The sequence below is a fragment of the Phaseolus vulgaris genome, chromosome 11, assembly GCF_051622355.1.
Source record: "Phaseolus vulgaris cultivar YP4 chromosome 11, ASM5162235v1, whole genome shotgun sequence".
In the NCBI taxonomy this organism is placed as follows: domain Eukaryota; kingdom Viridiplantae; phylum Streptophyta; class Magnoliopsida; order Fabales; family Fabaceae; genus Phaseolus; species Phaseolus vulgaris.
In genome coordinates, this window is record NC_143508.1 from 962,773 (window position 1) to 987,987 (window position 25,215).

Below are 25,215 nucleotides of genomic sequence, written 5' to 3' on the forward strand. Positions count from 1 at the left end.
TGAAATTAACCTGTTTTTTTTTAATATTTCTCTGCTGACGTAATTTCTTTTTTAAATAATTAAACCAAGCCACCTAAAATTATTTAAAATTGTGTTGATATGGAAATGCAGAAAGTGCTAAAATAGGGAGATAGAATAGTGGAGGTATGAAAATGACTTTTGAATGTATATGTTAGGGAAAGAATATAAATTATTGTTTTTTCTTGTACAAAAATTATTTCCTATTTTTGACATGTACGTTTAAATCAATTTAATTTTAAATTCATGTTAAAAGTGTTTTTTCGTTGAAGAAAAGTATGGAAAGTACTTTAATACATAATATATATTAATAATATAAATATTTATAGAAAGTATCAAATTGACCATATTTCTTGTAATAAATCCAATTTTATGATTGATGTATTATTAATGAATCTTAAGTAAAATTTTAGAAATTGTCACATAACATATTCAAGAAAATATCTTGTAATTTATATAAATAATATACAAGGATATATATACTATATCCTATCGGTTTCAACAATTATTTATAGAAGATTGATTGTTCTTTCTTTGCTTTTTTTTTTCTACTCGATATTTAAAAAAAAAAAATCTCCAAAATATATTTAGTGATTAATATATTAATAAAAGCATATCTGGATTATTGAATACCCTAAATTCTAAACACAATCTTATTAAATCTGTATATGTACATGTGTGGATGTTAAGACATAAGTAATGTTTGTTCACTTGGTACATAATTCGTTATCGTGCTGGTAGTCTTCAAATCCTTCCAAGTTTTTTCTCTCTTGTGTGTGTTCCGTCGGTCGGTGGAGGTACCTGCGATTGCATTCCGACGCTCAAATTAGTGCTTGTGTTTTATTTGTTCCCTGGTATGAACAATGTACATTTTTCCCTTCAAAAGTCTCGTTTATAAGTTGACTTTGACCTCTGCTTGTATGTGACAGATAATCAGTTCACCTAAACGTGTATAGTGATCACCAAAACATGTATAATAGTCTTCAGATCGTGCGTAGTGGTTCTCTGATATTTTGAGAGTGATGTATCTTTGGCTCATTCAACTTTAGTTACAAATAATTCTTTATTACGTATTTGTTATATATTGTGAATGTCGCTTGATTCGATCTTTCATACCCGACCGGTAAAAAATCTTTTATGCGAATTTATAACGTATTATTTGATTTGTCGTGTATTTTTTTATTTTAATTTTATCCAATTTATTAGTTTCCGATAGAGAGTAACGTGGTTCACTCTATCTCTATCGTTAAAAATAGAATTTTCATTATTCGGAATGTCACAAGGCTTTTGGTTTTCTCTTCTTGTAGTGAAGTTGAAAGGTTAAAGGGCACTTAGCTTGTTCTCATTTGAAGTCAAAAGGGAGTCCCATAAGCATGCAGACGCTGATCCTCTATCGCTTCCTCCACCCAATTTCTCAAAACGCTGTCGTTCCCCGCTACGCCATGTCTCGTTCCTCCGAAGCCTCCTTTCCCACCATCACCACTACCACTATCTCCTTCTCTCAGCTCCAAGTATCTCTCTCTCTTTATCCTTCATGTTCCTTGTTTTCGTTTTCCATGTTTTTGTGATTTTTTAGAGTCCGAAATAAACTCTCAAGTCGCGTTCAGCTTTGAAATACTACTATCATTCGTATGATATGCGTTTGATCCTCTGTTTTTGTAATGCCTTGCCTGGTTCAGTGATGGCTTTGTCTTTGTTTTTATGCAGTGCCGTGTATTTGTTTGATTATTGATCTTCTTATTTCGTTGTGACAGGATAAGAACGCTGACTTGTCGTTGAAGATTGAAGAAGGCTTTGGAACCAATGGATTAGGGATTCTATCCGTCACTGATGTACGGGCTGTTTCACGTGTTTGTTTCCATTTTTTCAGTTTTAATCACTTTTTTCATTTCTGCAAAATCTTTATATTAACCCATACACCTAGAAACTAGCTGTTTTAGTCTTTACACATACACTTTTTAATCCGATTTGGTTTTTAAATTTTGGTATATTTGTTAGATATCCACATCGACTAAGAGAGTAAGAGATTAGAACATTTCATAATTTGTGAATGTTACTTTATAAACTAATTTTATAAAGTTGAGTTATGTTTAAAATTCATTTCTTAATAATATTATAGAGATTAAAATGGGGAGTTTCTAGGTGTTCAGCTTAAAACGCAAAGTAAAAGTAATGGAACTTGTTTCAAATAAAACATGCTTTGTGTTTGATCCTCTGTGTTTTTCGGGGGAGGGGTATAATTCGTTGGTTTCTGGAGTTGCTCTTAACAGATTTAATTGTTGATGATGTTTGTTGGTGTTTGGATATAGTGTTGAACCAAGTCTGTAAAAAATTATCTACTGAAACAACGAATACAAGAGTAGAACTGAAGGCTGCGTCTGTAGTACAATTTACCAGCTATCATCGTTTTTTTTTTCATTGAACAATGTAGTGTAGCAGCACTTACTTCCGAAACAGATTTTTTTGTACCAAACCCCTCTGCTAGTTTATATAATTATTTCTTCTGTGATAGATGCGGAATGGGGTTATGTATGCCCATTTATCGTTATAAACATAATTTTTTCCTTCATAGTGATGATTATAAAAAGATGTAGCATCTCTGGAGCTGGCAATTCCTGTGTATTGATTTTCTGCATGCATTACAATTTATGCTGTCATAATTATTTTATTGGAATTAATTACAGGTTCCAGGATACCCTTCATTCCGCAGAAATCTATTGCAACTTGCACCTAGGTTTTGTGCTTTTGAGATGATATTTCTACATATATATTCCCGGTGCATTAGTTTTAAATCATTCAAGGAGACCGTTGGAAGCCGATATTTTGTTGATGATAACATATTCATGTTCCTTGGTCAGGTTGGCAAAACTTCCCAAAGAAGTGAAGGAGGATCTTGAAGATCCTAACAGTAGGTAACTTGTCTGTATTTAAGACTTCTTACTACTAAATATTCACTTTGCATTGCATATTCTGTTTCATTCATTTGCCTTACATATTTTCTTCTGCCGTTAGTTCAAGGCCCTGTGTTCATAGCTTTCTGTGGTGGCAAATAACTTACGATGTTTCTATCCACCCTTAATTCACAGGTACAATTTTGGTTGGAGTCATGGGAAAGAGAAACTTGAGTCAGGGAAGCCAGGTAATTCTTTCATCTGTTAGACATAGTAATTTTTGGTCGTTTCTCTTTGAAGCCTTGAATTTTTTATGGGTTAAATTTTGTTTATTGCTATGTTCTCTGGTGTTTCAACCCATTTCTATTTACTGTGTGTTCTATTTTGGATATGCATAATTATTTGAAAAACTTGCTGCGCATTTCTTTGGTATTTTGATTATTCTGTTTATGAGATGTCTTGTCATGCCCATAATTGTAATTATTTTCTCTGTAATAAAAACTATTTTCTGTCTGGACAAACACAGGAGTTATTTTTGTTTTGTTTTTTGTTTTTGATCAGCTGAGCTATTTTTGTAATCCTATGCTTCCAAATTACTTATGAGAAAGAGGCCTGGTTTGTTTGAAAATATTCAGTGAGAAATATGAAATAGTGTATTTTTTGAAGTTTAAGATGTAAAGAAACATGTAAAGCATAGATACATCATACATAGTGAATATGAATTAGTTGTACTTTTCAAAGCGTTATGTGAATTGTGATAGCATAGCCATGACAACTCTTTGTCTTAGAATTCCATGCCTGGTTAATATTTGATCTTTAGATGGAAAAATAGGCAAGCAACCTCTGGTTGATACTTAGATGTTGAGCAGATGTGCTTTATTCAGCACGGAATGGTTTCATATGGAGACCAGATTTGTGCATTACCAATCAGATGCTTTGAATTAGAACCCCACACAGATTTGTCGAAGTTTTTTCTGTAGTTACTGTGCCCATTGGAGAAATTGTTATATTGATTTCTGGAGTCAGGATGCTGGATTATTAAAATATTATTTGATCATTCTACAAGTAAATTATGATTTTCATTTGTATGGAAGTGACTTTCTGTCAAAAGAAAGTAATGACTTTTGTGTTAAAGTTCTTCATAAAATTAAAATCTGATCTATAATTCTAGTTAGTAACTTGAACTATATGATATTTATGATAATATTTATTTGTATCTGTGAACTTGGGAATTCTGGTGCCTAGTTGCTTGCGTGCATGCATTTTGGAAAATCCAGAAGTTATCTTATTAAGTACGGCTATTTTCGTTATCTAATTCTTTTATTTCTTGAGTGCAGATATATTAAAGGGATCTTACTATGCCAATCCCATACTTGATACACCCACAACAGAGGTTTCCCTGATACAACGGTAATAGTGATAGATGAAAACATCATAGAATTTTCAATTTTTTGTGTTATTTATCATATTGGGAAAAACTTAAGTCTCATATTGGTTAGAGATAGTGGCATAGCATCAGTGTATAAGTTGGAACAACCTTCTCGTTATGAGCCGATTTTATAATATTGAGTTAGGTCCAATTCCCAATTCTATAATAGTACCCTAGATCTATTAAAGGAGTCACCCACCATCTTATATATGTACCAAGCCCAATAATGCTGGACCTGAAGAGGTGTATTGGGAAAAACATAAGTCCCACATTGATTAGAGATAATGTTAAAATACAGTATATAACTAGGAGACAACCTTTCACCTTACAAGCTAGTTTTATACGAGTGAACTAGATTTAAAGCCAAATTTTAAGATATTATAATTTAATTGTTATTCTTTTAGATATATGGCCTTCACATAATTTATCACAGAATTATACCAAGTTATCACGTCACCTCACCTCACCTCACCTCAGTCAACAAGTTATTTTTAGTTATCATATAGAACCAATGTAGTTTATGTTTCTCTTTATTGTCATCTTATCCTTCTTACTTTCTTAGTTGCATTTATATTATATTGTGTAGCTCTGTCTGAAATTCTGTGTCTATGATCATACACATCTCCTTGGATTTGTGTTTTCTGCAGGTATCCATCATATTGTGGATCAAATATATGGCCTAGGAACGCTTTACCAGAACTCGAAGTGGGTAGGCCCTGAAGCCTGAACTGATTTTGTATTGCCGAGTTTGCTTACCTGATTTGTGGAGATATATATTGCTGTCTTTATAGATAATTGTGTTTCCCATAGTTTTACACAAATGATCATAAGATGATGATTATAGATGATAAGTTATGCCTTTGTGAATGCAGTAATCAACCTCTGTCGTTACCTTTTGTCAGTTTTTTGTGACTCTTTACAAGTTCACCGTAGATACTGGAAACATTACTTAGCGTAATTTACACTTACTGAAAAAATATTTCATATTGTACAGAGAATCTTGTAAAAATTACTAAAAAGGAATTCTTGGTAAAAATATTTCCAATCCAATCAATAATTGGTTACTTATTTATGTCTTGAGCAGCTGAGTGCTTCCTAACTTGAAGATATTTTCACCAACAATTTCCTTTGTAATTTTCTTGTAGTCTTTTCATTCTTTCTGGATAAATGATTAATGTATTCTGAACTTAAAGTTTGAAAATTAACATGATATTCATACTTCTTCCAAACGATGTTTAAATTAGTGGGTGGATGAATGTAAATTATCTTGGTTTATTTTTTCTTGATGGTAAAGTGATTGGTTGCAGTTCATCATTTATTTATTTTCAACATGTAGCCTTCAAAGCACTTGGCATGCTGATATTTGATGTCGGATTGATGTTGGCATATCACTGTGATCAGTATGGTAAGACAGGAAGCACTATTTCATTTGGCTTTAGACAAAGACATCTTGAATGGTCTATGGTGTTCACCTAGCTTTCTATTTCATTGGAATTGTTGCCTGTGGGAAGTTCGACTCCTTTTTTTTGCTTATTTATTCCTTGTAAAGTTAATTTTCCGTCCTATTTTGGAATCAAATAGAGATTTTTTTTCACTAGTTGAAGTGACTTATATAATAGAGAAGTTCTTAGTGGTTTTACATTGAGTAGGAATAATAATAATCTGGTCTAGAGATTCTTTCTTGAAAATAACAGGATTTGATTTTTATCCCTAGATATCTCGTGGAATTGTTTTAAAGGATATAATACTGCTTCTTTTTTAGCAACAGTAGACATAAGTTACCTCAAAATGCATGTTATTCCTTTTCCCTCACTCTTGCCCTATAAGCTAGGAGTCATCCTTAAATTTTTTTAGGCTGGTGCAAAATTTTCATATTTACTAGAGATAGAGCTTGGTAAGAGTATTTAAGTGGGGGCAGCTCTCACCTCAAAAGTCAGTCTTGAAGAATTAAGTTAGGCCCAAAAATATATTCTATAGTTGTATAAGAGCAAATCCTATATCTAATAAAAGGGTCACATATCACAGTGTTATCCACTTACATCCAATAGTGTTGGGCGTGATGAGGTGTATTGTGAAAAACCCAAATCCAGTGTCTACGAGAGATAGAGCCTAAAAAAGAGTATGTAAGTGGAGGGCAACCTCACCTCACTGGCATGGCAATTGCCACTCACCATTTCTTTTTTTTTGCTCATAACAACCGGTTGTACTTTTGTTTTTACTTCTATTTCTGTCGTAATATATTATCACACTCAAACAACTTGTCAGTATCGAAAGGGATGAAAACTCATAAGGATGAAGGTCTGGAATCAATACTTCGTCGCTCCCGCTGTCACAAAGGACGTTTGCTGTATTATTTTCCTTCCCAACAAGGGTAAATCTGTCATAAATAGTCTCCTTGCTTGTTATAAGATTTCTGTCATAAAAAATGTTCTATATATTTTTTTTTCTTTCTAATTGGTGAAATTAAAGTCAAGACAATAATAAACCTGGAATTGTTTTAATATTAATATGGTAATTGAGAATCATTTCAACTTGAATGATATCACATTAAAAGAACATTATGTTGGTTTTTTCTTTTACGTAAAAGTATCAATGTGGTTTGAATTTACGATCCCATGTAATCCTACTAAAACCCCTCATCACTAAGTCAATTCTACTGGCTATTGTACTGGCATCCTTATTTTAGTTTAAACCCTGATTATAGGGGGCCTAGTGGAGGGTTGGACCTCTAATAAATTATCACCATGTCTCGAAATCTAAAAAGACTGTGGATAATTGTTGTAAGCTTGATGCTAGAGTAAACATTTTCTATACTTTAAGTTGTTAAGGAGATTGAATGTGATGCTAGTGGCGGAACACTTATCTTTGATTGCTGTTTAAAAGGCATTACATTTCTTTTTATGGATATCCTTACTTATGGACTAGGTTATAGCCTGGAATCCTAATGCTTTTCAGCTCACTTCAAAATGCTGTTTAGAGTATATTTTAGTTCTAGAGTTTAATAAGTTTAATATAATTATATATACTTGAAAAGCACAATCATTTCTAGTTATACATGTTCATATGCATGAATATATATATTAACAAGTTACAAATGATGTTTAACAGAGACCCAGATGGTAACTCTTTATCTTCTTGGTGTGGATGGCATACTGACCATGGTTCACTGACAGGTTGTTTTGTATGTTTATTTTTATAGGATATGTGTTGTGCTCTCATTCTTTTTCATTCAGTGTGAGATTAACTTCTCATAATCTTCCTAGTTAACTTAACTAAAGAAGTCCGTGGACATTAAGAAGTTAAATTGTTGCCAAGTGTATAGTTCTTCAGATGCTATCATTTGCCTAATTTCCATTTCAATTCAATATGTAGGTCTAACTTGTGGTATGTTTACGAGAGATGGTGTAGAAATGTCTTGCCCTGATAGTGCTGCTGGCCTCTATATTCGAACAAGAAGTGATCAAATTGTCAAAGTATAAATTCTTCTAGAATTACAAGTAAACTGGATATATAAATGATTAAAAAATTACATAATTGAAAAATTAAAATTGGTTCTTGATTCATCTTTGTTTCAATGTGAAGAACCCATCCTTTCTTGGCAGGTAAGTTCTTTTGACAGTATTGAGTGATTTTGGACAGAATTTTTTGTGAAGTGGATTCAGATGCTTTAGACAGGGATGATGCAATTTTAGATAGGGAAATGCCCGTAAAACACTCTTTAATAAGGAGTATGAATGACTTAAATGATTTAGTAACTCACGAATTTCGTCCAATAATGTCATATTCAAAAGAGTTTGTTGCTAGAAATATTTCCGTTGGTATGTAAATATGTCAATTCATATGACAGCATATAATGAAAAATTTTATAACACGTCAGCTGCAAGAAATATTCCTTGACTTCAAAAATAATAAAATCACTGTTTGAATTGTTGAAAATTTGAAGCTTAGACTTTTAGTGAATTAGTATAATGCATTTAGTCATTGTTTATTCTATATTATAGGTTGTCTTTGGAAAAGATGATATAGCATACCAAATTGGTGAAACCACTCAAATACTTTCTGGAAGTTATCTTTGTGCAACACCTCATTGTGTTCAGGTAATTTAAAAATTCCAATGGCATACATGTTATATCGCCCCTTTTTTATAATAGGCATGTAGAATAATATGTCATGGTCACCCTGTTGAAGTTGTTTAATATATCTTGCTCCAAGGTGTTGGCACCCAAATCCAATCAAAATCCAAATATTTGAACCAGATTTTAAATTTAAATCTATAATTTTTATAAAAATAATTTGGATTAAATTTTTATAAAAATGCAATTTCTTTTACTCAAGTGTTTCCTTTTTTGTTCAGTTTCCACAAGCAGTCTTTTGTAATCAAATGTGAATGTTAATGTTATGATACTTTTAGGCTCCCAAGGGGAACAAATCTTCTGGTATCGAGCGCTCGACATTTGCATTATTTATGCAACCGGACTGGTATGCTCTCCAAGGCTGAACAATAATGCTGGACTGTTCTGTTGCTTAAATTATGTCAGGAGCTATCTTCTGTAGAACATTAGGGAAATCTCAGGTCAGTGATCAATTCTGTGAATAATGTGTCAATAATTATGCTTTTCAGGGATGAAAAACTCAATTTTCCCGAGGAAATTCACATTCATAAAGAGGTACGTATTAATCTTGAGGTCATGATAATTCTTCACATTTAGCATGAAATAACTCACCATACGAGATTTGAATTAGTAAAAGATGACATTAAAAGAAAGAAAAGTAACGGAGTGACTTTTGCAATATCATATGTGACATGCTAGGCAATAACGTTTCAGGGTTCCACCCAAAAAGTATTGTTTTCTACATAACCGTTTAACGACACTAAATCCATCTCACTTTGAAATCTATGAAGTTAGCATTCTGCATGTAGATGATACGGCCTGAAACTGCTGCTTTCTTCATATTAAATGAGGTAAGCCTTGTTTCTAATCTCAAGAACGGGCTTATGGGCTGAAATTTTATCATTTCTTTTCCAGCTTATTCCATCAAATGCTTCCCTTACTTTTGGAGAGTATTCAGAGATGCTGCTGGACAAATATTATCACCAAAAACAGTAATGTTTATATCTTGACCATTGATGTTGATCAAACTCGATCTTTTTTTGGCTATCTGTTTTAGCTTCATGTTTATCTGCTTCGTTTTGCTCTGGCTCTCTGATGGTAACTTGGTTTACTGTTCCTTTTTTCCAGGACCTAAGGTCGATCACTTGTTGCTTCTCTGCAAACAGGTATAACTGGTTGAAGAAGAGACTTGGCCTGTTAATTCAAATAATACTGTGTAAATGTGTAGTTGCTATTGGATAGTAGCGAAAGAAATGGATAGATGGTTGACTTGTTACTTATATGCCAACAAGTATAACTAGTTGGGAAGAATTAGCCTGTTTGTGTAAATAAATGTGCAGTCACTGTTGGAAAATAGCAAAAGAAAAGGAAAATTATTATAAACTACGTAGAATGAAAGCTACTGTAGAATCCAATGTTTGCTTTCTTTATAAGGTACATAGTTCAACTTTTTTAGTGTTATCACATCATGAGCCTTAAGCCTATCTAGCTTAACAGCATTAAAAGTTTGATTACTTTTCTGTGATTTGGACATGTTAATAAATGCATGGATTTCTGTACCATCTTTCTAGAGGAAAGTTGTCGAGCAAACTACACGAATCCGCAGGCAAACACCGGCAGATGGATCGAGTTTAACTAACAAAATGATTTGCAAAATTTTATATTTTTAGTTCACTTTAACAAAAGAAAAAGGATAACTATTTCTTTAATTCCTAAGTGTCCAAAATTAGATGTCTCTTTCACTAACATAAAATCAAACACGGACAAAAAATGACCACCAAATAAGATAGTAAATACTTTGGGCGGTCGAACTATTAAACAGTCGTCATTGTGGAATGTAATTGGGCTACACTCTAGAAGCCTCGCCGAGTCTATTTAAGAAATAACACTGGGTTTATATATATATATATATATATATATATATATATATATATATTTATTTATTTGTGTTAGTTAGGATTATTGTACCTGTACGACAGTTGAAAATGATTAAATTTATTATATTAAAATAGAAGATTAATAAAATTAATTCATAGTTAGAGAATACATTTTTAATCATATCTAAAATTTTAATTCGGTACAATGTCGAGGAATTCATGATAATTATATAAAAAAAGGTGTAAATTTTAAAAATCAGACACACGTTCTCACTCAATATTAATATTACTTAACATTAAGATCTCATTTTCTTTTGTTGGTATCATCCAAACTTGAAATTCTAAATAAAAGAGTGAAAGAAAAACGTAAAGACCACTTCAAAAAGAAAGAGAAGTAGATCGATCTATCGAAAAGGAGGAGAATAATTCTTATTTTAATAAGATGTTAATTTTTTTTCGTATTCGTGTCATAGGTTACTCGATTTGGTCACTTAAGTTGAAGAAATTTGGTAAAAGATAAATTGAGTGAGGAAATTTGGAAGCATGGTGATGGTTTAAATAGTAATGATGGTAAGGGTTGAGGGTGACTAGGCATATTCAATAATTGAATCTTATCTGGAATGAAGTAGCCGACATATTGTGTTTCTGCCGCCAAACTGAGCAGTGGCCACAAACTGCACTTGAATCTCATACTTGTTACACTCAAACTTCTATTCTTCTTCTCTTATTTCCTATTTACAAAAACGTGATTGATGTATATATAATATAAAGACGATAATGCCACCTGGGTTGGACGGGGAGGTGTATATAGAAAGGAAATTTCCTAACACCATCAATTATTCTATTCCATTATTCTATTATTCTATTATTCTATGGAATAAATAATGAATTCATATTCCATACACATACCAATTCTCCTCATTTTTCATTTATCCACTCTTTCTAATTGCTTATGGAATCATCCTTGTCATCCATGCAACTTTCTCCTCTCTCTTTTTGACCATTTTCTATTCTTTTCTCCCTCCTTCTAGATTCCTATCAACTCAGTGTATGTATTAAAAAGCATGCAAATTTTTCTTTTACTTCTTTTTTTCATTTCAAATCAAAATGGTACCTTTCATTGGATTCAAAAAGATATTTTTTTTCCTTATAAAATTTGGACACGGTACTATGATTATAACTAGTGTTGTTTTTTTTAACTAAAATTAAAGTTTTATTTGCATAATAAATTATTTCACTAATTAAATTTATCTTCAAAAACTTAAAGTTAACTCCTTAATATTTATTCATAAACTCAAAAAATATACTTAAAAATTAATTACAAATAAAAATATTTCAAAATATATAAATATAGGTTAACTTATAAACACTTTATAAACTAATTTTATAAAATAATTAAATTAAAGTCTACTTATTTGAAGTGTTAACAAATATTTATATTTCCATGCTCCTCCATTTATGACTTTTTTGTGTGAATTTATGTGAAATAATGATGACGAAAAAGTATGTTTGTTAAGATAGGATCTGAAATTGGTGGTTGAATTTTCTCATACGCGTAAGGTATAATACTGTGGCTTAGAGGAGAATGATGGTGACATGAAGATGAGAGCATAATGCATAGTGAATCGACATGAACGTAGAAAAGTGGGCCCAAAACAAGTTGAAGATCAAAAGAGTGGACCCCAACATGTTCTATAAAACTAAGGAAGAAGGTTGTGTTAATGTGGCATTCTTTGCAAAGTGCAAACACCTTTGATTCATCGTACCTTACCATGCCTCTCTCTCAACCTTGCCGGAAAACCAGCCTTCGAAAACGGTGCTTTGTGGTCGCAAAGCAGCAGAAAACGCGCTTCTACATATTCGGACGCTGCATAGCCATGCTCCTCTGCTGGCACGACCATGCTATCTCCGATTAGATCCTCACTTTCAGCTATGCAAGCATCGGAATTTTTTATTTTGCCCTTCTGGGCACCCTCGGATCACGCTTTTGTCACTGTTCCGACCTCAAGTCCGTGATAACATCGTGGGATCAATTACTACATTCGAGGTATTCGAAATATCGTATGCTTTGAAGTTCGATGTTCTGTCACGTCTATCAGGTGCTTCGGTGGGTTAAAGAAGTAAGAAGTATTTAAAGTGTTCTTGACTTCAACTTCTGTAAGATTATATTGACGATACCGGAACAGCAGACAAGATGAATCACAAGGAGGGGTGTGGGAAAGTGGAGGATCACGTTGAAGAATGAAGGTCAATCACTGCAAAGAGTTGTGTGGTGCATGATTGAGGTTGGGTGAAAGATGGTGGAAAAATGGAGTCTTTTGAAAAGGGTTGGTTGAAAAAATTGACCCGTTTGAGTTGAGTGGCAGAAGTTGGGTACTTGTAACCACTGTTGTTGTAATTATCTGAGCTTGTTTTGGACAACAATTTTATTGGGCTGAAACAAGTGTGTGTCTTTCCTTGAAATTAGTTTGATTCACAAATTGGTTAAGGTTACTTGCTGATGTGAATTTTGCTTGCTGTCCCTCACCTATTTTTAAACGGATTGAGGGTTGAGACCGAAAGTTTGGGTTCTGTACGCAAGTATGAGTATAATGAAAGATTGTTGTACTTGTTTGTTGAGAAATAACTTGTGATTGTTAGCTAGAGTTTGTCATGGAAGATCATTCCCATAGTAGATCTGTTATCAACTGCTAAGCTTTTGAAATCTTTCTGTATACTGAGTAGTAACTGCTGACTAAAATCATTGTCTATCCTAGTTGTTATGTAGGCAGTGTAGGCAGAGACGTATCGGACCATTCATTATATAGTTTCACGCACGAGTTTCTAGATCTCAATGTAAAAAATGAGTTGAAAATCCCGACTAAAAGTTAAGACATTTTATAGTATATAAATTAGTACAAACTCTATCGATTTCATAAAGTTGAGTTAAACTTAAAGTTAAGTGGTCTTTTTGAAAAATTCATATTGTGTAGTTATACTTTGGAATGTTGGCGGAACATACCAAGAATTTGTTCTGCCTTTGATAGACATATTAATTATAATCGGTGCTGATCCCAATACCTTCACATTCAATATACTCTTTGCTTAGTTATCTACATATGGTTTTGCAGTTGAAATTTTGGATGCATTTCTTGAATTCATGTGGGTGATGAGATGTGAAGGCAATAGGAATTTGGATGAAATAATTGCACATAGTTGTAAACAGTGTTTAGATAAAATGCAATTTGCCTACTTTTTTAGGGGTACAGTAACTATTTCATGTGACCCACTTTCTATTCTATCTTTCTGTTCCAATTGATTCAAGTTAGTTTGATGTTAACTCAATCATCTCCTTTTTTTTTTTTATGTGAGGTTATGATTGAGAAGTGCCTCGTGGGTTCATTCTTAGTTTTTAGTGGCCAATATCACCACTTACTTTTGACTGGTAAATTAATCTCTTACAATATTTTTCATTTTTACTTATTATGTTTGGTAGTGTTTTCGAACGGGGTTGGAATCAATACAACAATTGTCATTTCTTCTCAGTTGGTCGGTCAGTCTACTCCTCCTCTCTTCGTGTAAACTCCTTATACTCCTCTTATCTTTGTACTTGTCATCCTTGTGAACTCCAAGCTCGGATGGTACCTGTAAAGGTATTTCGACGTTCAAGTGATATTTCGGTATTCGACACTCAATGTATAATGATGACATACCTTATTCTTAAAATTTGTGTCTATTTATATGATTATCATGAGTCATTTTTTATTGACCGAATTAAGGATATGAACCATAATTAAGAACATATTACATAATGTTTAATTGTTGATTAGTCTGTTAACCTTCTTAGGGTATGGTGGTGTAGGTCGAACTTGACCAAACATAGCTTCTAATCGATCGTTCGGTCCTGATCGGATCGGTACAGGTAGAAACAATGCTTAGGCAACAGGATACACTATAAAGTGATCAATAACAGCGCCACAAAGAGATCCGTAGTTGTGAATTCTTGTATGATAGAAAGAGCTGTAGAATGTTATTCTGGTTCTGTTTTCAATTGCTGTGAACTTGAAGCTCACAGTCTTGAATTTTCCCTTTCCTTGAGATTTGAAGGGAACTTTGAGGCTGTCTTTTGCTGCATATGCTTCAACCATCATTGATCCATGAGAACCATTTTTGGCGTCTCCAACTGTGAACTTCATGTTGCAGACTCTAGTTTTCTTGAGGTATCTGGGGTCTGGCTTCTCCTCAAAGTTACCATTTTGGATGATGTAAACTGTCAGAAAACAAAAAACAAGCACAAAATATTAGTACATGTGAAGATTGTAACATATGTCAAGTGTCAGAATCAAAGCACATTTGCACATATAGTACAATTTTGTAATCAGAATTAGAATATACGAAATGGTATGAATAGAGAGCATTACCTTCTGGCAACCTGTGTTGAAGTGCTGCAAAGGCTGAAGCAGCACATAGCATAGCCAGAGAAAGAGTGAATATGAATGTCACTGACAAGCAAATGTGAATGTGCAAGAACTGGGAATGATGATATGTTGATAATCATATACCAGATTATAAAAGAAAAAAGAAATAATTTTTACTAAAATAAAATAATTTTAAAATTACAATTATAAACTGATGTCTTTTAATTTTAATTTGCAGGTGTAAAAAAGTTGTAAAAAAGTAATATGTTTATTCGATATGTGTTGGAATACTTCAATATATTATTGGAATAACTTCAATATGGAAGAATTTGCAACTTTGTTTTGTCACATATAATTTATATAATTTAAAATGTTCAAGGGATGGACATGGAATGTGATTAAAATTTCATTTGTAAGTGTGTTAAAAAAAAGTATAAAAAAAACATTTAGCATACTTTGTTAAATGTTTTAATTACTGAAATAAGTACTAAGTGATTTTATTTTGTAATAAACTTTATTTTCTAATAATCCTCTGAATAATTCCGAATCTCTTTTAATAATGTATTCATTTATTAAATAAAATATTCAATACTTTAAACATTTAAATATTAATTTAATATACTTGATTTTATTTAAAATTTTGAAGAGGGTAATATGCAAATATGAATATTATATGACATTAAGATGAACTGGGATTAATCTTCATAATACATTATAGATGACATTTAATTTTATTATTATTTTTAAAACATGTAAATATTTGTATTAAAACTACGATATTTGTATTTCATAAAAAATACTACTTTGATTTAGTATTACCTCATATAAAATCCAAATGATTAAAAATATATTTTTACCATTTCTACTTTTTCTACATCATATATTGTTTTTATTTTAATATCATATAATGCCATTTCTTCCCATTGAAAGACAATTCTCATGCAATTTTAATATAATGTTATCCTTAAGTTATCATTTAGATTAATGTTCTTAAATTGTCTTTAAAAGCCAGTTATTATTTAAATATAGTAGTTCAGAGAAAGACTTCCACAGTATCGTGAATCTGACAACCTATATAAATAAATAATATATCATATTTAAATATACATAAAAAAATAAATTATATATACATGACTAGTAAGAAGAAAAATAGAGGCAAAAGTTTATTGGTATTATTTTTTTTATTAAAAGCATTAATATAGAATGAAAAGTATCTTATTTGTCTAAAAATCTATTAGTAATTTGACATTAAAAAAATTAAACCTGATCATGGTAACTAATTTGTTTTTTGCTTAAATATATTTTTATTTTAGTTCTTCAAAAGTATTTATTATTTATTTTTGTCTTTGTATTGTATATATTACTTGCTTTTTTAGTTTTTTATAAAATATTTTTCAAAAGGAGTATTTCAAAATTGTATAAAGACTAGAACAAAATACAATTATGTTTTAGGAATTGAAAAAGAAATTTAAGACTTTTTTATCTTTATTTTAAATTATCTAAAGTCAATTTTTAAGAAATGTGATGTTTTGTTTTGGGATTAATATGTGAGGGTACTTTTATCCACCATTATAAAGATGAATTATAGAGAAAAACCAATTTTGTCTCAAAAGCTATTTTCTCATCTTCTCTTCCCACTTAAACTAAGTATTTTATTTATAAAATATTATATATATATATATATATAGAGAGAGAGAGAGAGATTAGAAATATATTATATTAAATAGAAGTTTATTAGGACGAGTTTCTCGTGACACTAAACAATTACAAATAAGTTTATTTAAATAGAAGTTTTTCAACAACTACTGCGTTTTGTCAACCTGAAAAATATTATATGATTGAACAATTGAATCTATTGAAAGATAAAACCCAGTAGCACATTTCTTTATTTTAGGGTTACAGAATATAAAACTTGTATTAAATTTAAACCAGCTCACCTTTTTCTCCATTCAACTTTATGCTAAGATAGAATTCATAGTTTAATTAATCAAACAATTTAACAATTATTATTTCAAATACCAGAACTATTCCTGTTTCTTTTTCTCCTTTTATAAGAATGAATACATTTTAAAGATTATAAGTATCTCCATATAAATGTGGGGTGATCTTCATATCCAAAATCACTGTGTTATATAAACATGAAATCATGATTTGAGTAGATAGAACATTAATGAAGTCATGAGTTGATAGCATGGTTTAAGGTACAATGATGAGCAATGTTATAATATCATAATTTGGTGTGCTGAGACAAGGCATAAAAGAGCCTGTAGAGCAAACCCATCTACATCATCTGAATGAAAATCTATTTAACTTGCTTTCATAACTGAGATTGTTTCATAAGACTAATAACTGCTGTGATAACTCTACAGGTTTTGGTTAGCAGCTTAAAAACAAAATAAACTACAACAACAAATAGATACAACTACGATCAGGAGGACTAAAGCAGCTCACACAAATAGGATGGTGTGGCATCAGAACCTACAAATTTCAGGATGGGACATAATACATTTACCTGAAACTACTATTCTAGATTTTTTTTTTATCTGATCATCACATGGCAAGGCTCATTTTAGTAGCTTCCATTTTGGATAACAGATCTTTAATGTCTGTCTCCATTCTCCTTTTCATGTTCAAATACTCCAGATGGGCCCTCTCTAATGCTTGGGCTTCTTCAAATTTTTGTTTACGAATTTCATCAGTCTCAGTCAATCGCAACTTGGCAATTCGATTGGCATATTCTTCCTCAATTTTCTCATTCTTTGCAAGGGCAATGCGCTTCAACTTTTCAGCATCTCTTCTAGCATCATCAGCACGTGATTGAAACATTTTAGCCTCTGCCTGTTTAACTTTTACTACACTCTCCAATTCGTCAAAACAGTAGTCCTTCTGGATGCTACTCATCTGCAACTCTTGCGCAAGAGTTCTTTTATCATTCTGGTCGAAGGTAGGAAGGATATTCGCTGGCCTCTCTAACAGAGGTGGCTTTTCTGAATAAATAGATTTCATCCAAGCTGCTTCCTGGCTAGGCCCTGCTACTCCATTGTTTTCTTTAATTTGCTCCTTCCCAGGAAAGTTTGCTGTCATGGCTAATTTGGAAGAATCACCATCTGCAATGACCATATCGTACGTAAATACACACCCTTACAGTTCACCTTTCACAAAAACTACTTATCCAAACGTCAAAAGAAAATCAATGCTCAACAGATAAAACTTAGGAAAAAGCATGACCAATATCTGTAATATCTTAATCTTAAATTTTGCATAGATCTAGTATCTACAACACCATAACATTTTCCCCAGGTTTTACATTCAATACAAAATGGTTTCCGCAAATTCCAAACATACCAGGTTAAACAGCATGACTTGCTACAGCAAAAACAATCGATTCATTCTTAGATTTTTTTACTTTTACATAAACCAAAATTTAATAAAGTGTGATTCTTTTAGTCAGAAGTATTCCAAATCAGACAATTAAATATTTTTCTTCATTGTCATTCCATTATAAAGGATGACCTTCAGTAACAATAACGATTTATCCAATAATATGCAAAGAAAGGTATGCTTCACATGATTTATCCTTGTTTTAATTATTATAGAAATTGGAGTACAGGTGACAAGCCCTTCAGCATTAGTTAGAAGAATTTAACACAACCAATATGGAAAGTATGAGTATCTTGGTTCACATATAATATGTCAGATGTTCTAAATTACTAGTAACTAACTGCAAGTTAGCAAAAGCAGTTAACTCATCAAATAAATTTCCATGTACAGAAATGAGAGCTTAATGCAAACATTTTACGTACAGCAAAATTTAGCCTACAGAAATAAAACAGAACAGTCTAAGTATGTAATAATGGACAAAATTCGTTTCTTACCAGAAAGGAAAGACATGATGTGCCTCAAAACCTCAGAAAGATTAGACTTATTTGCCAACCTTGGCAGCATTTGCTCTGCAATTTCATGCAACTGTCTCCCTCTCATATCCTTGCTAGCAGAAAAAATTCTCTTCACATATTCAAGCTCTTTGCAAAGGGCTTCAACAGACCATTCTTTTGCAAAATTATGAAAAACCTCCTTGACAAAGCCAAACATCTCAGAAGGATGGTCACAAGCAATACAGTGAAACTGCATTTCAGCCATCCCTTTTGTCCCATGCCCATTTCTAATATAAGATTCCCGTAATCCACAGTCAGTATGGCACCAGTGAAGGCAAACATCACATCCAACCCAGCTACATGTATTTGAGGCATTGTCAAACTTAGAACACACAAGGCACATACATTCCCTGCAAAAACCACTCTTCTGCGCACAAACCTTGCAATCACATTCATCTACGGGTAACTGACTTCGACATGAAACATTCTTACACCTTGAGTTCAGAAAAATTTGAGCCAACTCAGAAGACGAAATGCTGCTGTCTAAGTGAAGGAAATGAGTCAAACCAGTTTTCAAAGCAACCAAAATTTCCAGTTGCACTCGGTGGCACTTCAACAGAACATCCAAGATTACATCAGACCTGTTCTGAAGAACTTTTTGGAAAGCAAGTATCTGCCCGTGCTTATCAGCATTGAGCATGATTTCACGAATACCCTCTTTCAGACATGTTATGGACTGTCCTGTCATTTCATGAAATTTTCTGGACATTGCATGAACAGGTTCAGAAACAATTCTTGCAATGATTGTCTCAACAAAATCAGCTCCACCCATCATTAGTTGTTCTTGTTCCTTCTGGCTGGTAGTTCGATACAGACTACCACTACTCCTGTCTCTAACCTCCCTCTTTTTCTCAAAGCTGTAATTTGATCCAATATCATGAGACCCAACACTCTGTGGCGGAGATCTAACATCATCATGGCGTCTTGATTGCCCTGAAAACTGCTTGTGAAAACTCAATTGCCTGTCAAGTCCACCAGCAATTTTTGAACTGCCTTCTAGAACTCTGGAATGTTGACCCTTCACAGCTTGACTGTCTAAAACACCCCACGATGTCTGAGACTGGAAAAGGGAGCCATTTCCATTAACCGATGTTCTTTGACCAAGAGGAACCTCTTTCTGTTTAGGATCACTCTGAGACTGGCCTTGCCAACACCCCTGAGAAACTTGATCTATTCCCTGGAACAAAGGGCGACTGCCAACAGATTGTTCGTAGTCCACAGAGTTTTTTGTCAAAGAACAGCTTGGATTGTGATAAAATGATTGGGAACCTGAAAGGGACATTGATGCAGGAAAACCATCTGAGTTGGTACAAAATGTATTACTTAAAGACTGCACACTCCGTGCTTGACTGGGGGATCCAGGGGCTTGTGATGTTGTTTCATGAGCTCCAGTCTCTTGAGCACCAATAGGTAACAAAACATTCGGCAAGCTAAGAGTAAGATCAAGCTGCTCCATGTCATCCTTGTGCTTGTAGAGAACCGAGTGGTCCACTTTCTCCACTTTCCTTACAGGAGATCTGGAGAACAACTCAAATCCCCTTGTGCTTGGACCTTCTATAACATCAACAGAACACGTTGGGAGGTCCATCGATCCTCTGTCCATCCACAAGCCATCATCCGAAGAATGAGCAACATCAGTAGGAGGTGCAAGTGCAACAGAAATTCCTTTCCCCTTATCCTTTACATTGTTGACCAGACCCACCATCGTCACTTCTCTGACCACTTCCTTGGGGACTTCATTTTCTGTTGATACTCCATCATTTAACTCAGGTTTGATAACATCCGTCCTGGTTCCGAGATCTACACCCTTGTCCTCTTTAGACTCCTCTTCATTCAACACCACCTTCTCCTTCTCCACATCCCCACCCTTCTTTGTTTCCTCCTCGCACTCAGCACCGACATCCAAACACTCCTCTCTTTTATCGTCATTACCATTCCCCACAGAACCAGGTTCAGTTTCAGTAACGGCCATTTTGTCGGTCGGATCCTCCTGAATATCAGGCACTTTATCAGCCTCTTTCTCTGCATCCTTAACCTCACAACCAACCTCCTCCTTAGGTTTCACTTCTTCCTTAGTCGACAACTCCTGATTCTCATGCATGATAGCATCAGTGTCATCATCATCGGGGTGGCATTCATTCTTCTGAACTTGCTTCTCATCAGCCTCCAAAGTAACAGAGGGGGTCAAGTCTTCACTCGCAGGAGCAATCATTTCCGTTTGGGGTTCAGGTTCAAGCTCCCCTTCTTCCATCTCACTACTACTCCCACTCTGAACCTGCTGCAACAACTCCTCTTCAACTTTCTTCACCTCAACACTCTTGGACTGCTCGCTCTCCGAAACAGAATCCTTAGACCAAGTGGGAGACTTAGACTTAGACTTGTTGGAGTTACCCTCTCTGAAGGGTCTCGGAGAAGAAGATCTCTTCTTAGATTGCTCGCTTTCCGAAACAGAATCCTTGGACCAAGACGGAGACTTCACATCCCTCAAACCCTTGGGCGAACGCACCACCCTCTCCCTTTCATCCAAATCCTTCAACCCTCTCCGCCAAGACGACACACTCCCCTCCCTCCGCGACCTATCCCTCTCCGACCGAAAACCCTTCGGAAACTGATCCCTCCGCGACCCACCGCTGCAGAAACTCTCCGACCGGTGCATCAAACTCCGATCACTTTCTCTGTACCGATCGAACCCTTTCCTCCTATCAAATCCCTCGAAATCGTGCTCAGATCGCTTCCGAACCACCCTAGAACCCTCCCGATCCTCCTCAACCGCCCGATCCCTCTCGTACCGCGACGACGAAGACGACACCAAACCCTTGCGCGCATTATCTTGCTTGTAATAGAAACTCCGCTGAGCCGACGAAAACGAACGGTTCAGATTACCGGAATCCTTGCAACCATTGTTATTCTTGTCCCCGCCGTACGAGTGAAGATCATCGCTCGACCTCAATCTCTTCATATTCAAAAAATCACCAAAACGCAGCGTAAAATCGCCGTTGTTTATCTCAGCCAAGTGAATCTGAACAACTCCAACAAGGTTCGCCCCAGACTCATGGAGCAGTGACAGCAACAACAGCAGCAGCTAGGGTTTCCGAAACCCTAGTTCGATAACAAAAAACGGAGCAGAGAAGGTGCTTCGTGTACAAGGGAAGCGAGAAGCATAAATTATGACGGAAATAACAAGAGCAACGATCGGAAAAAGTTACCGGTGAGGATATTCCGGCGAACGGTGGCGGTGCGGCGGTGTATAATAATAAAGAGAAGAGAATGGAAAAAAAAGGAAAGAAGCGAAAAAAGTGAAGGTTTTATCTCAGTCAACGCAGTTTAACTACTGAAGAGAGAGAAGAAGAAAAAGAAGAAGGAGTTGGACTTGGATACGCAAGGTGCGCACTACGCACTGCTCATGCGTGGAGAGGGGGAAAGGAAAACGGAACAGAGGGGTGCGCACTGCGCGTATCCGGCGCATTGTAGTGGGATTATAAAAATAGGAACGCACTTGACTTGTTTGTACTTTGTACTGTAGTGGTTGGAGTGATTTGAATCTGGTGTGGTGGGTTCACCCATTCTCTGTGTTCTCTGTTCCTGCACCCTTCCTTTTCTGACACCTGTCCCTCTCACATCTTTCTCATTTCAAATTCAATAAATAACTGTTGGACAAAATTAGGTCTTTTTCTCCCAATCCAATAATGTCATCAACAATAAGACTCAATCCACTCTCAAATTTTGTTGAATTCTCTTTCCTACATTAAACCAAGTTATATTATATTCCATTTTAATTTTGAAAAATAGTATAAGGTGAATTATCGTATTTGAAGTATTGTTTGTTTTGGATATTAGTATTCTATCACGATTTTGTTCTTAAAAGATGTTTCGTCATGTTGAAAACTGAGGTAACCCAAAAATAAAAAATCACAATTTAAAACTATATATAACTTAAGATTTATCGACGACAAAAGATACGGACTTTATTTAACAGAAAGATACTCATAATAAAAAATACACTAAAAACAATATTAATTTTTGTCACAATGTTGAATTCATACAAAAATAACCACTTTTTCAAATATTTTAATAATCATAGAAGTATGATGCAAAGTAAGGAAGAAATATGTATTTAAATTGTTTTTTACTTCAATCGATAGACAGACGATGTGAGAGTTTTTTAAATTGGAATCTGTTACATTTCATCTTTATATATATAAATTGTTTGTAATATCGACTTTTAAACAATGTATAACTATTAATTAGTTAAGATATTACAAATTCATCTGGAAAATGTATCATTCTCAATTTTGTCTCTTCACTATATTGGCTCTTCACTGGATTAACCAAGTTGGTGAAAGTTGCAAATTTAAATTTGCATTAACCATAGTTGTGTTTCAAAAGCTAGGAAGTTGGTGTTTGATAACTTTTCATTTATTAATGGAGTCAAACATAGAAACTAGTTAGGTAGGTAGTAATGAACATTGGGTTGAACACCCCCACAACAATTTTAAACTCACAACAGAAATTATTATTATATTTTTAAGGACATTATTTTTACATTTCAAAGGCAATAAAAGAAGAAGAGTTAAAGCTAGATTGAAAGACCTAAAGTCTCAAAACTAAAGGCTTAAAGTTTTAAATTTAATGTGTGGGTTTTTTTTCCTTTGAGATTTTTATCTTATTAGGTATGTTTGGTCTGAATTTGGTTTAAATTTATATAAATTTATTATTTTTATTTTATAAGCTTTTTTTTGTATTATTTGGTTAAAGTGTTGGAGTAAGTAAAAATAAAGTAAATTAAAAAAGATGATAAAGAGAGAGAATTAATTAAACGGAAATGATAGCGTGAACGTGATAAAAGCTGGCATCGTTTGACTCTTGTTAATGCTTTTGACGTCACGTGTTGACGCTCAGTTTTATTCTCTGTGCCCCGTTTCGTTTTATCTATATACTCCCACTCCTCTCCTACCCAATCAAAACCGTTCATTTTTATTTAGAGATGAATTCACAAAACATAATGTAAAACAAGTTTAAATACTTTTAACCTCTTTGCAAATGCTAAAATGTTTTTGGGATAAATGTTAAGAAACTATTCACAGATTCATTTTTCTAATACACTTTTTTATTGATTAAAGCTTATTAAAAATTACAATTTTATAAAGAAAATTAAGATTAACACTGAATCAAGAGTTACGTAACACAAACACTTACACAGAAAGTGATACAAACACGGACAAAGAGATATTATAATCTTTAAAATGCAGAATACGAAAACATAAATCTAAAAATTTATGTGCACAAATATGTTTTAGTTTTAGTTTTGAAGCAGAATGGTTAATTCAAAATGATTTGTTCCTTATTTTTATAATCATACTAAAAATTAATACAATAAATTTGAGTTGTTAAAAAAATTAATATATTTCTCCTTTTTAAAATTGTGTAAAAGTCGTGTTAGAATTGTTATAAATCCAACAAATATTTTTTGAGTTTGACATTTCATCCATAAATATTCTACGAGTGTAATACGAGTGTTAGTGTCCAATACGTGTATCCAAACCATTTAAGAGAAGTGTTATCAAGAATCATGAGGAAATAATATTGAAATTTTGCAAAACAAAATGGTAATTTATTTGTCTTTGGTTGGATTGGTGTTCCTCCACCACACAATTCGTGGTTGTACTGAATATAGTGTGCCCCTTATCCATTTGGGTATTTGAAGAAGAAGAAAATATCTAAGTCTAACATTGTGCAACAAAATTCTTCTTCTTTAGCGTCAAGAAAGAGACCACCTATTACCAAGTGACAGGTTTATCTTCTTCTGCTTGTTTGCTTCAAATTCCAACCATCATATCTGATATTTATATTCCACACAGTTGTGTATCAGTAAGCACAATCTGATCCTTCTTCCATGCATGGCATGGCAGCTCTCACTGTAGGCCACTGTTGCAGCAGCAAAAGGGCACCTTCTCATCATGAATTCACAAGCAGAAACAGACCCAGGATTTTGATTCTACTATCCTGCCAGGGAAGAACACCAGATCCGGAAGAGAAGAAAGATCAGAGGGGAGGAGGGAAGCTAAACTTGTTCAGATGGAAAATGTTGAGTGATATTGAGAAGACTGGGAAAAGGGTGAAGCAGAATTTGAGTCCACAGCAAAAGGGTGATTGGAAAGACTTGTTGCTGATGAGTATATCGTTTGCAGTTTATGTGTACATATCCCAGATGTTAGTGTGTGCCTATTTTGCTTGGACCACTGCGCCCAAACCCATGTGGTAGCTGCTTATTATTTTCATTATGGTTGTAAGCAAGCACAGGTCATTTTATTTGCATCAGAGAAATCCGATGTATTTTATGTTGGGAAAATATTGCTCATGTATACATGAGTGGCACTTGTTTGTATTGGTCAATGGTAATAGATGATGGCTGCAGAATGCCATTTATAAACCATTGTTTTTGCTTTGCCATGTGAATATTATCTTTGTGATTCCCTATACATAGATTAATTGGGAAAGAATGTGATGGTCATAAGAGGATGCTTGTGATTTTCTCAGTTCAATTGCAGAGTAATCC

The 25,215-nt window shown here is 33.7% G+C and overlaps 3 protein-coding genes and 1 long non-coding RNA gene across 7 annotated transcripts; 2 read left to right on the forward strand and 2 right to left on the reverse strand.

The window, feature by feature from the left end:
* The first annotated feature begins 1,265 nt into the window (after positions 1 to 1,265).
* Positions 1,266 to 9,866, forward strand: LOC137826675 (2-oxoglutarate (2OG) and Fe(II)-dependent oxygenase superfamily protein). 4 transcript variants are annotated; one of them, XM_068632750.2, is made up of 16 exons: positions 1,266 to 1,529; positions 1,773 to 1,850; positions 2,703 to 2,752; positions 2,877 to 2,930; positions 3,105 to 3,157; positions 4,247 to 4,319; positions 4,986 to 5,047; positions 5,675 to 5,743; positions 6,604 to 6,709; positions 7,447 to 7,511; positions 7,711 to 7,811; positions 8,340 to 8,435; positions 8,750 to 8,817; positions 8,960 to 9,005; positions 9,366 to 9,442; positions 9,579 to 9,866. In XM_068632750.2, exons 1-16 carry the CDS (start codon positions 1,392 to 1,394, stop codon positions 9,583 to 9,585), a joined length of 1,143 nt encoding a protein of 380 aa, XP_068488851.2. In that variant the 5' UTR covers positions 1,266 to 1,391; the 3' UTR covers positions 9,586 to 9,866. The 4 variants fall into 4 exon arrangements, 1 of the variants encoding a protein (XP_068488851.2); XR_016517495.1 differs by lacking the exon at positions 7,711 to 7,811; XR_016517496.1 differs by lacking the exon at positions 6,604 to 6,709 and having other exon boundaries at positions 1,277 to 1,529.
* Positions 9,867 to 12,052: 2,186 nt separating this feature from the next.
* LOC150022941 (uncharacterized) lies at positions 12,053 to 14,237 on the reverse strand. Its single transcript, XR_016517131.1, has 2 exons — positions 14,146 to 14,237; positions 12,053 to 13,951 (listed from the first exon to the last, which is right to left on the reverse strand). It is a non-coding gene; the product is annotated as an uncharacterized LOC150022941 (long non-coding RNA).
* A 2,773-nt stretch (positions 14,238 to 17,010) lies between these two features.
* TTA2 (fibronectin type III domain protein (DUF1423)) lies at positions 17,011 to 22,118 on the reverse strand. Its single transcript, XM_068624949.2, has 2 exons — positions 18,600 to 22,118; positions 17,011 to 17,831 (listed from the first exon to the last, which is right to left on the reverse strand). Exons 1-2 carry the CDS (start codon positions 21,616 to 21,618, stop codon positions 17,275 to 17,277), a joined length of 3,576 nt encoding a protein of 1,191 aa, XP_068481050.2. The 5' UTR covers positions 21,619 to 22,118; the 3' UTR covers positions 17,011 to 17,274.
* A 2,289-nt stretch (positions 22,119 to 24,407) lies between these two features.
* LOC150022942 (RNA/RNP complex-1-interacting phosphatase) lies at positions 24,408 to 25,201 on the forward strand. Its single transcript, XM_090297043.1, has one exon. The coding sequence runs from the start codon at positions 24,553 to 24,555 to the stop codon at positions 24,919 to 24,921; it is 369 nt and encodes a 122-aa protein (XP_090153169.1). The 5' UTR covers positions 24,408 to 24,552; the 3' UTR covers positions 24,922 to 25,201.
* Positions 25,202 to 25,215: the final 14 nt, after the last annotated feature.

Coding starts and splice junctions, on each gene's coding strand:
- LOC137826675 (XM_068632750.2), top strand. CDS start 1,392: ATGCAGACGCTGATCCTCTATCGCTTCCTCCACCCAATTTCTCAAAAC. Junction 1,530..1,772: donor TCTCCTTCTCTCAGCTCCAA/GTATCTCTCTCT, acceptor TCGTTGTGACAG/GATAAGAACGCTGACTTGTC. Junction 7,812..8,339: donor GAAGTGATCAAATTGTCAAA/GTATAAATTCTT, acceptor TCTATATTATAG/GTTGTCTTTGGAAAAGATGA.
- TTA2 (XM_068624949.2), bottom strand. CDS start 21,618: ATGAAGAGATTGAGGTCGAGCGATGATCTTCACTCGTACGGCGGGGAC. Junction 17,832..18,599: donor CATCATGTCTTTCCTTTCTG/GTAAGAAACGAA, acceptor TGGTCATTGCAG/ATGGTGATTCTTCCAAATTA.
- LOC150022942 (XM_090297043.1), top strand. CDS start 24,553: ATGCATGGCATGGCAGCTCTCACTGTAGGCCACTGTTGCAGCAGCAAA.